The 13,705-nt window shown below is 38.8% G+C and overlaps 1 protein-coding gene across 1 annotated transcript in view; it reads right to left on the bottom strand.

The window, feature by feature from the left end:
* Positions 1-5,075: 5,075 nt before the first annotated feature.
* Positions 5,076-13,705, bottom strand: part of LOC111836379 (adhesion G protein-coupled receptor F4-like) — a 135,374-nt gene continuing 126,744 nt past the window's right edge. Inside the window, exons 9-27 of the mRNA XM_072703096.1 lie at positions 13,214-13,258; positions 12,927-12,971; positions 12,659-12,703; positions 12,390-12,434; positions 12,078-12,162; positions 11,843-11,887; positions 11,307-11,351; positions 10,764-10,808; positions 10,494-10,538; positions 9,413-9,457; positions 9,147-9,191; positions 8,334-8,378; positions 8,068-8,112; positions 7,798-7,842; positions 6,986-7,030; positions 6,716-6,760; positions 5,635-5,679; positions 5,368-5,412; positions 5,076-5,142 (exon numbers count right to left, since the gene is read on the bottom strand). Coding sequence (XP_072559197.1) covers positions 5,076-5,142; positions 5,368-5,412; positions 5,635-5,679; positions 6,716-6,760; positions 6,986-7,030; positions 7,798-7,842; positions 8,068-8,112; positions 8,334-8,378; positions 9,147-9,191; positions 9,413-9,457; positions 10,494-10,538; positions 10,764-10,808; positions 11,307-11,351; positions 11,843-11,887; positions 12,078-12,162; positions 12,390-12,434; positions 12,659-12,703; positions 12,927-12,971; positions 13,214-13,258 — 917 coding nt within the window. The remainder of the gene's footprint in view (positions 5,143-5,367; positions 5,413-5,634; positions 5,680-6,715; positions 6,761-6,985; positions 7,031-7,797; positions 7,843-8,067; positions 8,113-8,333; positions 8,379-9,146; positions 9,192-9,412; positions 9,458-10,493; positions 10,539-10,763; positions 10,809-11,306; positions 11,352-11,842; positions 11,888-12,077; positions 12,163-12,389; positions 12,435-12,658; positions 12,704-12,926; positions 12,972-13,213; positions 13,259-13,705) is intronic.

Below are 13,705 nucleotides of genomic sequence, written 5' to 3'. Positions count from 1 at the left end.
GTGGGAGCTGTTGCAGTTGTGCTATTTGTTACAAAAGCTACAAAAAACAGAAGGTAAACCAAGATGATTAGCTACAGTATAACGAAATTCTGGGTACCTTCAGAAGGATCAGAAAGCAATGAGTCTTGGTAGGAGATTACTTGTAGATGTAGCCAATCCCAATGGCATTGTTATTTTTTTGCACCCTCAAGTTTCTGCTGCTTAGTCATGGCATGAATTATGGTGATCAGGGAATCAATGAAAGCATCAAATGAAGAAAGATACATACCAGCTGTTGTAATGGCTGTTGGAGTTGTGCTGTTCATTGCAAAACCTACAAAAATAAAAAGTAAAGCAGGATTCTTAGCTATGAGGATATTCTATGCAGTTATTGAGGCAATAGAAAGAGTGTGGTCAATAGATCAACTGTAGATCTAGCCAATCACACCAGTGCTTTATTTCAACTGTGCCCGCATGCTAATTTATGCTGATTAGGAAACGAACGGATTCAGATGATCTGGGAATAAATGACAGAATCTGATGATGACTGACACATACCAGCTGTTGTGTTACGTATAGAAGTGGTGCTGCTTGTTGCCAAACCTACAAAAAAGAGAATGTAAACCAGGATTCTTAGCTAAGAGGAAATTCTAGGCTGTTTTGGAGGGAACAGAAAGAGCCTTGTTGGGAGATCTCTTGTAGATGTAGCCAAACCCACTGGCATTGTTATTTTTGTTGCACCCTTACATTTCTTCTGCTTAGTCATGGCATGAATTATGGGTGATCTGAGAATCAATGAAAGCATCAAATGTAGACTGATATATACAGTACCAGCTGTTGTAATAGCTGTTGGAGTTGTCCTGTCCGTTGCTAAACCTACAAAAAAGAGAAAGTAAAGGAGGGTGATTAGGTAGTAGGAAATTCTATGGAGTTTGGGAGTCAATAGAAAGTGTGTGGTCAATAGATCAACTGTAGACTAGCCAATCACACCGGTGCTTTATTTTTACTGTGCCCGCATGTTAATTTATGCTGATTAGTAAATGAATGGATTCAGATGAACTGGGAATAAATGACAGAATCTGATAATAACTGACACATACCAGCTGTCGTGTCAGGTATTGAAGTGGTGCTGCTTGTTGCCAAACCTACAAAAAAGAGAATGTAAACCAGGATTCTTAGCAAGTAGGAAACTGTAGGTAGTTTTGGAGGGAATAGAAAAAGTCTAGTTAATAGATCATCTGTAGATCCAGCCAATCCCATTGGCATTGTTTTTTTTTTTTGCACCGGCACTCAAATTTGTGGTGTTTTGTTGTGGCACAACTTAAAATGAATTGGGAATCAGTGACAGCATCAGATGATGACTGATACATACCAGTTGTTGTGGGAGCTGTTGCAGTTGTGCTATTTGTTACAAAAGCTACAAAAAACAGAAGGTAAACCAAGATGATTAGCCATAAGGAAATTCTAGGTACCTTCAGAAGGATTAGAAAGCAATGAGTCTTGGTAGGAGATTACTTGTAGATGTAGCCAATCCTAATGGCATTGTTATTTTTTTGCACCCTCAAGTTTCTGCTGCTTAGTCATGGCATGAATTATGGTGATCTGGGAATCAATGAAAGCATCAAATGAAGAAAGATACATACCAGCTGTTGTAATGGCTGTTGGAGTTGTGCTCTTCATTGCAAAACCTACAAAAATAAAAAGTAAAGCAGGATTCTTAGGTATGAGGATATTCTATGCAGTTATGGAGGCAATAGAAACAGTGTGGTCAATAGATCAACCATAGACCTGGCCAATCGCAGTGGTGCTTTATTTTTACTGTGCCCACATGCTAATGCTTGCTGCTTAGTAAATGAACGGATTCAGATGATCTGGGAATCAATGAAAACATCAAATGTAGACCGATATATACCAGCTGTTGTAATAGCTGTTGGAGTTGTGCTGTCCGTTGCTAAACCTACAAAAAAGAGAAAGTAAAGCAGGATGATTAGGTAGTAGGAAATTCTATGGAGTTTGGGAGTCAATAGAAAGAGTGTGGTCAATAGATCAACTGTAGATCTAGCCAATCACACTGGTGCTTTATTTTTACTGTGCCCGCATGCTAATTTATGCTGATTAGTAAATGAATGGATTCAGATGATCTGGGAATAAATGACAGAATCTGATGATGACTGACACATACCAGCTGTTGTGATAGGTATTGAAGTGGTGCTGCTTGTTGCCAAACCTACAAAAAAGAGAATGTAAACCAGGATTCTTAGCTAAGAGGAAATTCTAGGCTGTTTTGGAGGGAACAGAAAGAGCCTTGGTAGGAGATCACTTGTAGATGTAGCCAAACCCACTGGCATTGTTATTTTTTTGCACCCTCAAATTTCTGCTGCTTAGTCATGGCATGAATTATGGTGATCTGAGAATCAATGAAAGCATCAAATGTAGACTGATATATACCAGCTGTTGTAATAGCTGTTGCAGTTGTCCTGTCCGTTGCTAAACCTACAAAAAAGAGAAAGTAAAGGAGGGTGATTAGGTAGTAGGAAATTCTATGGAGTTTGGGAGTCAATAGAAAGAGTGTGGTCAATAGATCAACTGTAGACTAGCCAATCACACCGGTGCTTTATTTTTACTGTGCCCGCATGTTAATTTATGCTGATTAGTAAATGAACGGATTCAGATGATCTGGGAATAAATGACAGAATCTGATGATAACTGACACATACCAGCTGTCGTGTTAGGTATTGAAGTGGTGCTGCTTGTTGCCAAACCTACAAAAAAGAGAATGTAAACCAGGATTCTTAGCAAGTAGGAAACTGTAGGTAGTTTTGGAGGGAATAGAAAAAGTCTAGTTAATAGATCATCTGTAGATCCAGCCAATCCCATTGGCATTGTTTTTTTTTTTTGCACCGGCACTCAAATTTGTGGTGTTTTGTTGTGGCACAACTTAAAATGAATTGGGAATCACTGACAGCATCAGATGATGACTGATACATACCAGTTGTTGTGGGAGCTGTTGCAGTTGTGCTATTTGTTACAAAAGCTACAAAAAACAGAAGGTAAACCAAGATGATTAGCTATAAGGAAATTTTAGGTACCTTCAGAAGGATCAGAAAGCAATGAGTGTTGGTAGGAGATTACTTGTAGATGTAGCCAATCCCAATGGCATTGTTATTTTTTTGCATCCTCAAGTTTCTGCTGCTTAGTCATGGCATGAATTATGGTGATCTGGGAATCAATGAAAGCATCAAATGAAGAAAGATACATACCAGCTGTTGTAATGGCTGTTGGAGTTGTGCTGTTCATTGCAAAACCTACCAAAAAAAAAGTAAAGCAGGATTCTTAGGTATGAGGATATTCTATGCAGTTATGGAGTCAATAGAAACAATGTGGTCAATAGATCAACCATAGACCTGGCCAATCGCAGTGGTGCTTTATTTTTACTGTGCCCACATGCTAATGCTTGCTGCTTAGTAAATGAACGGATTCAGATGATCTGGGAATCAATGAAAGCATCAAATGTAGACCGATATATACCAGCTGTTGTAATAGCTGTTGGAGTTGTGCTGACCGTTGTTAAACCTACAAAAAAGAGAAAGTAAAGCAGGATGATTAGGTAGTCAGTGAGTGTGGTCAATAGATCAACTGTAGATCTAGCCAATCACACCGGTGCTTTATTTCAACTGTGCCCGCATGCTAATTTATGCTGATTAGGAAACGAACGGATTCAGATGATCTGGGAATAAATGACAGAATCTGATGATGACTGACACATACCAGCTGTTGTGTTACGTATAGAAGTGGTGCTGCTTGTTGCCAAACCTACAAAAAAGAGAATGTAAACCAGGATTCTTAGCTAAGAGGAAATTCTAGGCTGTTTTGGAGGGAATAGAAAGAGCCTTGTTAGGAGATCACTTGTAGATGTAGCCAAACCCACTGGCATTGTTATTTTTGTTGCACCCTTACATTTCTTCTGCTTAGTCATGGCATGAATTATGGGTGATCTGAGAATCAATGAAAGCATCAAATGTAGACTGATATATACCAGCTGTTGTAATAGCTGTTGGAGTTGTCCTGTCCGTTGCTAAACCTACAAAAAAGAGAAAGTAAAGGAGGGTGATTAGGTAGTAGGAAATTCTATGAAGTTTGGGAGTCAATAGAAAGTGTGTGGTCAATAGATCAACTGTAGATCTAGCCAATCACACCGGTGCTTTATTTTTACTGTGCCCACATGTTAATTTATGCTGATTAGTAAATGAACGGATTCAGATGATCTGGGAATAAATGACAGATTCTGATGATAACTGACACATACCAGCTGTCGTGTTAGGTATTGAAGTGGTGCTGCTTGTTGCCAAACCTACAAAAAAGAGAATGTAAACCAGGATTCTTAGCAAGTAGGAAACTGTAGGTAGTTTTGGAGGGAATAGAAAAAGTCTAGTTAATAGATCATCTGTAGATCCAGCCAATCCCATTGGCATTGTTTTTTTTTTTTGCACCCGCACTCAAATTTGTGGTGTCTTGTTGTGGCACAACTTAAAATTAATTGGGAATCGGTGACAGCATCAGATGATGACTGATACATACCAGTTGTTGTGGGAGCTGTTGCAGTTGTGCTATTTGTTACAAAAGCTACAAAAAACAGAAGGTAAACCAAGATGATTAGCTATAAGGAAATTCGAGGTACCTTCAGAAGGATCAGAAAGCAATGAGTCTTGGTAGGAGATTACTTGTAGATGTAGCCAATCCCAATGGCATTGTTATTTTTTTGCACCCTCAAATTTCTGCTGCTTAGTCATGGCATGAATTATGGTGATCTGAGAATTAATGAAAGTTTCAAATGAAGAAAGATACATACCAGCTGTTGTAATGGCTGTTGGAGTTGTGCTGTTCATTGCAAAACCTACAAAAATGAAAAGTAAAGCAGGATTCTTAGGTATTAGGATATTCTGTGCAGTTATGGAGGGAATAGAAACAGTGTGGTCAATAGATCAACCATAGACCTGGCCAATCGAAGTGGTGCTTTATTTTTACTGTGCCCACATGCTAATGCTTGCTGCTTAGTAAATGAATGGATTCAGATGATCTGGGAATCAATGAAAGCATCAAATGTAGACCGATATATACCAGCTGTTGTAATAGCTGTTGGAGTTGTGCTGTCCGTTGCTAAACCTACAAAAAAGAGAAAGTAAAGCAGGATGATTTGGTACTAGGAAATTCTATGGAGTTTGGGAGTCAAAAGAAAGAGTGTGGTCAATAGATCAACTGTAGATCTAGCCAATCACACTGGTGCTTTATTTTTACTGTGCCCGCATGCTAATTTATGCTGATTAGTAAATGAACGGATTCAGATGATCTGGGAATAAATGACAGAATCTGATGATGACTGACACATACCAGCTGTTGTGATAGGTATTGAAGTGGTGCTGCTTGTTGCCAAACCTACAAAAAAGAGAATGTAAACCAGGATTCTTAGCTAAGAGGAAATTCTAGGCTGTTTTGGAGGGAACAGAAAGAGACTTGGTAGGAGATCACTTGTAGATGTAGCCAAACCCACTGGCATTGTTATTTTTGTTGCACCCTTAAATTTCTGCTGCTTAGTCATGGCATGAATTATGGTGATCTGAGAATCAATGAAAGCATCAAATGTAGACTGATATATACCAGCTGTTGTAATAGCTGTTGCAGTTGTCCTGTCCGTTGCTAAACCTACAAAAAAGAGAAAGTAAAGGAGGGTGATTAGGTAGTAGGAAATTCTATGGAGTTTGGGAGTCAATAGAAAGTGTGTGGTCAATAGATCAACTGTAGATCTAGCCAATCACACCGGTGCTTTATTTTTACTGTGCCCACATGTTAATTTATGCTGATTAGTAAATGAACGGATTCAGATGATCTGGGAATAAATGACAGAATCTGATGATAACTGACACATACCAGCTGTCGTGTTAGGTTTTGAAGTGGTGCTGCTTGTTGCCAAACCTACAAAAAAGAGAATGTAAACCAGGATTCTTAGCAAGTAGGAAACTGTAGGTAGTTTTGGAGGGAATAGAAAAAGTCTAGTTAATAGATCATCTGTAGATCCAGCCAATCCCATTGGCATTGTTTTTTTTTTTGCACCCGCACTCAAATTTGTGGTGTTTTGTTGTGGCACAACTTAAAATGAATTGGGAATCAGTGACAGCATCAGATGATGACTGATACATACCAGTTGTTGTGGGAGCTGTTGCAGTTGTGCTATTTGTTACAAAAGCTACAAAAAACAGAAGGTAAACCAAGATGATTAGCTATAAGGAAATTCTAGGTACCTTCAGAAGGATCAGAAAGCAATGAGTCTTGGTAGGAGATTACTTGTAGATGTAGCCAATCCCAATGGCATTGTTATTTTTTTGCATCCTCAAGTTTCTGCTGCTTAGTCATGGCATGAATTATGGTGATCTGGGAATCAATGAAAGCATCAAATGAAGAAAGATACATACCAGCTGTTGTAATGGCTGTTGGAGTTGTGCTGTTCATTGCAAAACCTACAAAAATAAAAAGTAAAGCAGGATTCTTAGGTATGAGGATATTCTATGCAGTTATGGAGGCAATAGAAACAGTGTGGTCAATAGATCAACCATAGACCTGGCCAATCGCAGTGGTGCTTTATTTTTACTGTGCCCACATGCTAATGCTTGCTGCTTAGTAAATGAACGGATTAAGATGATCTGGGAATAAATGACAGAATCTGATGATGACTGACACATACCAGCTGTTGTGATAGGTATAGAAGTGGTGCTGCTTGTTGCTAAACCTACAAAAAAGGGAAAGTAAAGGAGGGTGATTAGGTAGTAGGAAATTCTATGGAGTTTGGGAGTCAATAGAAAGTGTGTGGTCAATAGATCAACTGTAGATCTAGCCAATCACACTGGTGCTTTATTTTTTCTGTGCTCGCATGCTAATGCTTGCTGCTTAGTAAATAAATGGATTCAGATGATCTGGTAATAAATGACAGAATCTGATGATGACTGACACATACCAGCTGTTGTGATAGGTATTGAAGTGGTGCTGCTTGTTGCCAAACCTACAAAAAAGAGAATGTAAACCAGGACACTTAGCAAGTAGGAAACTGTAGGTAGTTTTGGAGAGAATAGAAAAAGTCTAGTTAATAGATCATCTGTAGATCCAGCCAATCCCATTGGCATTGTTTTTTTTTTTTGCACCCGCACTCAAATTTGTGGTGTCTTGTTGTGGCACAACTTAAAATTAATTGGGAATCAGTGACAGCATCAGATGATGACTGATACATACCAGTTGTTGTGGGAGCTGTTGCAGTTGTGCTATTTGTTACAAAAGCTACAAAAAACAGAAGGTAAACCAAGATGATTAGCTATAAGGAAATTCTAGGTACCTTCAGAAGGATCAGAAAGCAATGAGTCTTGGTAGGAGATTACTTGTAGATGTAGCCAATCCCAATGGCATTGTTATTTTTTTGCATCCTCAAGTTTCTGCTGCTTAGTCATGGCATGAATTATGGTGATCTGGGAATCAATGAAAGCATCAAATGAAGAAAGATACATACCAGCTGTTGTAATGGCTGTTGGAGTTGTGCTGTTCATTGCAAAACCTACAAAAATAAAAAGTAAAGCAGGATTCTTAGGTATGAGGATATTCTATGCAGTTATGGAGGCAATAGAAACAGTGTGGTCAATAGATCAACCATAGACCTGGCCAATCGCAGTAGTGCTTTATTTTTACTGTGCCCACATGCTAATGCTTGCTGCTTAGTAAATGAACGGATTAAGATGATCTGGGAATAAATGACAGAATCTGATGATGACTGACACATACCAGCTGTTGTGATAGGTATAGAAGTGGTGCTGCTTGTTGCTAAACCTACAAAAAAGGGAAAGTAAAGGAGGGTGATTAGGTAGTAGGAAATTCTATGGAGTTTGGGAGTCAATAGAAAGTGTGTGGTCAATAGATCAACTGTAGATCTAGCCAATCACACTGGTGCTTTATTTTTTCTGTGCTCGCATGCTAATGCTTGCTGCTTAGTAAATAAATGGATTCAGATGATCTGGTAATAAATGACAGAATCTGATGATGACTGACACATACCAGCTGTTGTGATAGGTATTGAAGTGGTGCTGCTTGTTGCCAAACCTACAAAAAAGAGAATGTAAACCAGGATTCTTAGCTAAGAGGAAATTCTAGGCTGTTTTGGAGGGAACAGAAAGAGCCTTGGTAGGAGATCACTTGTAGATGTAGCCAAACCCACTGGCATTGTTATTTTTTTGCACCCTCAAATTTCTGCTGCTTAGTCATGGCATGAATTATGGTGATCTGAGAATCAATGAAAGCATCAAATGTAGACTGATATATACCAGCTGTTGTAATAGCTGTTGCAGTTGTCCTGTCCGTTGCTAAACCTACAAAAAAGAGAAAGTAAAGGAGGGTGATTAGGTAGTAGGAAATTCTATGGAGTTTGGGAGTCAATAGAAAGTGTGTGGTCAATAGATCAACTGTAGATCTAGCCAATCACACCGGTGCTTTATTTTTACTGTGCCCACATGTTAATTTATGCTGATTAGTAAATGAACGGATTCAGATGATCTGGGAATAAATGACAGAATCTGATGATAACTGACACATACCAGCTGTCGTGTTAGGTTTTGAAGTGGTGCTGCTTGTTGCCAAACCTACAAAAAAGAGAATGTAAACCAGGATTCTTAGCAAGTAGGAAACTGTAGGTAGTTTTGGAGGGAATAGAAAAAGTCTAGTTAATAGATCATCTGTAGATCCAGCCAATCCCATTGGCATTGTTTTTTTTTTTTGCACCCGCACTCAAATTTGTGGTGTCTTGTTGTGGCACAACTTAAAATTAATTGGGAATCAGTGACAGCATCAGATGATGACTGATACATACCAGTTGTTGTGGGAGCTGTTGCAGTTGTGCTATTTGTTACAAAAGCTACAAAAAACAGAAGGTAAACCAAGATGATTAGCTATAAGGAAATTCTAGGTACCTTCAGAAGGATCAGAAAGCAATGAGTCTTGGTAGGAGATTACTTGTAGATGTAGCCAATCCCAATGGCACTGTTATTTTTTTGCAGCCTCAAGTTTCTGCTGCTTAGTCATGGCATGAATTATGGTGATCTGGGAATCAATGAAAGCATCAAATGAAGAAAGATACATACCAGCTGTTGTGATAGGTATTGAAGTGGTGCTGCTTGTTGCCAAACCTACAAAAAAGAGAATGTAAACCAGGATTCTTAGCTAAGAGGAAATTCTAGGCTGTTTTGGAGGGAACAGAAAGAGCCTTGGTAGGAGATCACTTGTAGATGTAGCCAAACCCACTGGCATTGTTATTTTTTTGCACCCTCAAATTTCTGCTGCTTAGTCATGGCATGAATTATGGTGATCTGAGAATCAATGAAAGCATCAAATGTAGACTGATATATACCAGCTGTTGTAATAGCTGTTGCAGTTGTCCTGTCCGTTGCTAAACCTACAAAAAAGAGAAAGTAAAGGAGGGTGATTAGGTAGTAGGAAATTCTATGGAGTTTGGGAGTCAATAGAAAGTGTGTGGTCAATAGATCAACTGTAGATCTAGCCAATCACACCGGTGCTTTATTTTTACTGTGCCCACATGTTAATTTATGCTGATTAGTAAATGAACGGATTCAGATGATCTGGGAATAAATGACAGAATCTGATGATAACTGACACATACCAGCTGTCGTGTTAGGTTTTGAAGTGGTGCTGCTTGTTGCCAAACCTACAAAAAAGAGAATGTAAACCAGGATTCTTAGCAAGTAGGAAACTGTAGGTAGTTTTGGAGGGAATAGAAAAAGTCTAGTTAATAGATCATCTGTAGATCCAGCCAATCCCATTGGCATTGTTTTTTTTTTTGCACCCGCACTCAAATTTGTGGTGTTTTGTTGTGGCACAACTTAAAATGAATTGGGAATCAGTGACAGCATCAGATGATGACTGATACATACCAGTTGTTGTGGGAGCTGTTGCAGTTGTGCTATTTGTTACAAAAGCTACAAAAAACAGAAGGTAAACCAAGATGATTAGCTATAAGGAAATTCTAGGTACCTTCAGAAGGATCAGAAAGCAATGAGTCTTGGTAGGAGATTATTTGTAGATGTAGCCAATCCCAATGGCATTGTTATTTTTTTGCATCCTCAAGTTTCTGCTGCTTAGTCATGGCATGAATTATGGTGATCTGGGAATCAATGAAAGCATCAAATGAAGAAAGATACATACCAGCTGTTGTAATGGCTGTTGGAGTTGTGCTGTTCATTGCAAAACCTACAAAAATAAAAAGTAAAGCAGGATTCTTAGGTATGAGGATATTCTATGCAGTTATGGAGGCAATAGAAACAGTGTGGTCAATAGATCAACCATAGACCTGGCCAATCGCAGTGGTGCTTTATTTTTACTGTGCCCACATGCTAATGCTTGCTGCTTAGTAAATGAACGGATTAAGATGATCTGGGAATAAATGACAGAATCTGATGATGACTGACACATACCAGCTGTTGTGATAGGTATAGAAGTGGTGCTGCTTGTTGCTAAACCTACAAAAAAGGGAAAGTAAAGGAGGGTGATTAGGTAGTAGGAAATTCTATGGAGTTTGGGAGTCAATAGAAAGTGTGTGGTCAATAGATCAACTGTAGATCTAGCCAATCACACTGGTGCTTTATTTTTTCTGTGCTCGCATGCTAATGCTTGCTGCTTAGTAAATAAATGGATTCAGATGATCTGGTAATAAATGACAGAATCTGATGATGACTGACACATACCAGCTGTTGTGATAGGTATTGAAGTGGTGCTGCTTGTTGCCAAACCTACAAAAAAGAGAATGTAAACCAGGACACTTAGCAAGTAGGAAACTGTAGGTAGTTTTGGAGAGAATAGAAAAAGTCTAGTTAATAGATCATCTGTAGATCTAGCCAATCCCATTGGCATTGTTTTTTTTTTTTGCACCCGCACTCAAATTTGTGGTGTCTTGTTGTGGCACAACTTAAAATTAATTGGGAATCAGTGACAGCATCAGATGATGACTGATACATACCAGTTGTTGTGGGAGCTGTTGCAGTTGTGCTATTTGTTACAAAAGCTACAAAAAACAGAAGGTAAACCAAGATGATTAGCTATAAGGAAATTCTAGGTACCTTCAGAAGGATCAGAAAGCAATGAGTCTTGGTAGGAGATTACTTGTAGATGTAGCCAATCCCAATGGCACTGTTATTTTTTTGCAGCCTCAAGTTTCTGCTGCTTAGTCATGGCATGAATTATGGTGATCTGGGAATCAATGAAAGCATCAAATGAAGAAAGATACATACCAGCTGTTGTGATAGGTATTGAAGTGGTGCTGCTTGTTGCCAAACCTACAAAAAAGAGAATGTAAACCAGGATTCTTAGCTAAGAGGAAATTCTAGGCTGTTTTGGAGGGAACAGAAAGAGCCTTGGTAGGAGATCACTTGTAGATGTAGCCAAACCCACTGGCATTGTTATTTTTTTGCACCCTCAAATTTCTGCTGCTTAGTCATGGCATGAATTATGGTGATCTGAGAATCAATGAAAGCATCAAATGTAGACTGATATATACCAGCTGTTGTAATAGCTGTTGCAGTTGTCCTGTCCTTTGCTAAATCTACAAAAAAGAGAAAGTAAAGGAGGGTGATTAGGTAGTAGGAAATTCTATGGAGTTTGGGAGTCAATAGAAAGTGTGTGGTCAATAGATCAACTGTAGATCTAGCCAATCACACCGGTGCTTTATTTTTACTGTGCCCACATGTTAATTTATGCTGATTAGTAAATGAACGGATTCAGATGATCTGGGAATAAATGACAGAATCTGATGATGACTGACACATACCAGCTGTTGTGATAGGTATTGAAGTGGTGCTGCTTGTTGCCAAACCTACAAAAAAGAGAATGTAAACTAGGATTCTTAGCAAGTAGGAAACTGTAGGTAGTTTTGGAGGGAATAGAAAAAGTCTAGTTAATAGATCATCTGTAGATCCAGCCAATCCCATTGACATTGTTTTTTTCTTTTTTTGCACCCGCACTCAAATTTGTGGTGTCTTGTTGTAGCACAACTTAAAATTAACTGGGAATCAGTGACAGCATCAGATGATGACTGATACATACCAGTTGTTGTGGGAGCTGTTGCAGTTGTGCTATTTGTTACAAAAGCTACAAAAAAACAGAAGGTAAACCAAGATGATTAGCTATAAGGAAATTCGAGGTACCTTCAGAAGGATCAGAAAGCAATGAGTCTTGGTAGGAGATTACTTGTAGATGTAGCCAATCCCAATGGCATTGTTATTTTTTTGCACCCTCAAATTTCTGCTGCTTAGTCATGGCATGAATTATGGTGATCTGAGAATCAATGAAAGTATCAAATGAAGAAAGATACATACCAGCTGTTGTAATGGCTGTTGGAGTTGTGCTGTTCATTGCAAAACCTACAAAAATAAAAAGCAAAGCAGGATTCTTAGGTATTAGGATATTCTGTGCAGTTATGGAGGGAATAGAAACAGTATGGTCAATAGATCAACCATAGACCTGGCCAATCACAGTGGTGCTTTATTTTTACTGTGCCCGCATGCTAATTTATGCTGATTAGTAAAAGAACGGATTCAGATGATCTGGGAATAAATGACAGAATCTGATGATGACTGACACATACCAGCTGTTGTGTTAGGTATTGAAGTGGGGCTGCTTGTTGCCAAACCTACAAAAAGAGAAAGTAAACCAGGATTTTTACCTGTGGGGAAATTCTAGGTAGTTTTTGGAGGGAATAAAAAAAGTCTGAGTTGGAGATCTCTTGTAAATCTAGCTAATCCCTTTGGCATTGGTCTTTTTCTACCCTCACTAATGTTTGTGGTGCTTAGGAATGGTATGAATTCAGATGATCTGGGAATCAAAGACAGCATCAGATGAATACTGATACATACGAGATGTTGCAAGAGCTGGTGCAGTGGTGCTGTTTGTTGCAAAACCTACAAAAAGAAAATGTAAACAAGAATGATTAGCTATGAGGAAATTCTAGGTACTTCTGGAGAGAATAGAAAGAGTCTGATTAAGAGAAAGTAACCCAGAATGATTAGGTATGAGGGAATACAAAGAGTCTGGTTTATAGATTACCTGTAGATTTAGCCAATCCTATCCTGATGTTTATTTATGACACAAATTAAGATGATCTGGGAATCAATTAAAGCATTAGATGAAGTCTGATACATACCAGCTGTTGTAATAGCTGTTGAAGTTGTGGTGTTTGTTAAAGAACCTAAGAAAAGAACGGACAACTGGGTGATTAGTAGTGAGGAATTTCTAGGTACGTCTGGAGAGAATGGAAAGAGTCTGGTTAATAGATCACCCTTAAGACCTGGCCAATAGTTTCCCCAATTCCTTGTCTCCTTGCTCCTACCTTCCTGCTTCCCTGGTCCGTGCTCACGTCCACTTGTGACACCTGCCTTTTGTTAGTCTTGTTACTTGTGTATTTTAGTGCCTGCCTTTGTCTTGTTTCTGAGTCTGCCACTATGAATATTACTGAGCATTTGTTCCTCTCTTCCACTGCCTCTTCCTATTCTCTGTGTTTTTGCTTGGCTTCTTAGTTGTGCTTTGTTTTATGGTTTTAGTTAATTCAGTATTATTGCCTTTTTGTTATTTCACCCCCCATGGTCCTCTTGTTTTTTACACTGTGTGTCCAGTTTCTTCAATAAACCCTTGTTTG

The sequence above is a fragment of the Paramormyrops kingsleyae genome, chromosome 19 (assembly GCF_048594095.1).
Source record: "Paramormyrops kingsleyae isolate MSU_618 chromosome 19, PKINGS_0.4, whole genome shotgun sequence".
NCBI lineage: Eukaryota > Metazoa > Chordata > Actinopteri > Osteoglossiformes > Mormyridae > Paramormyrops > Paramormyrops kingsleyae.
The sequence above is the reverse complement of the archived record's forward strand: the minus strand, read 5'-3'. Positions and strand labels throughout refer to the sequence as shown.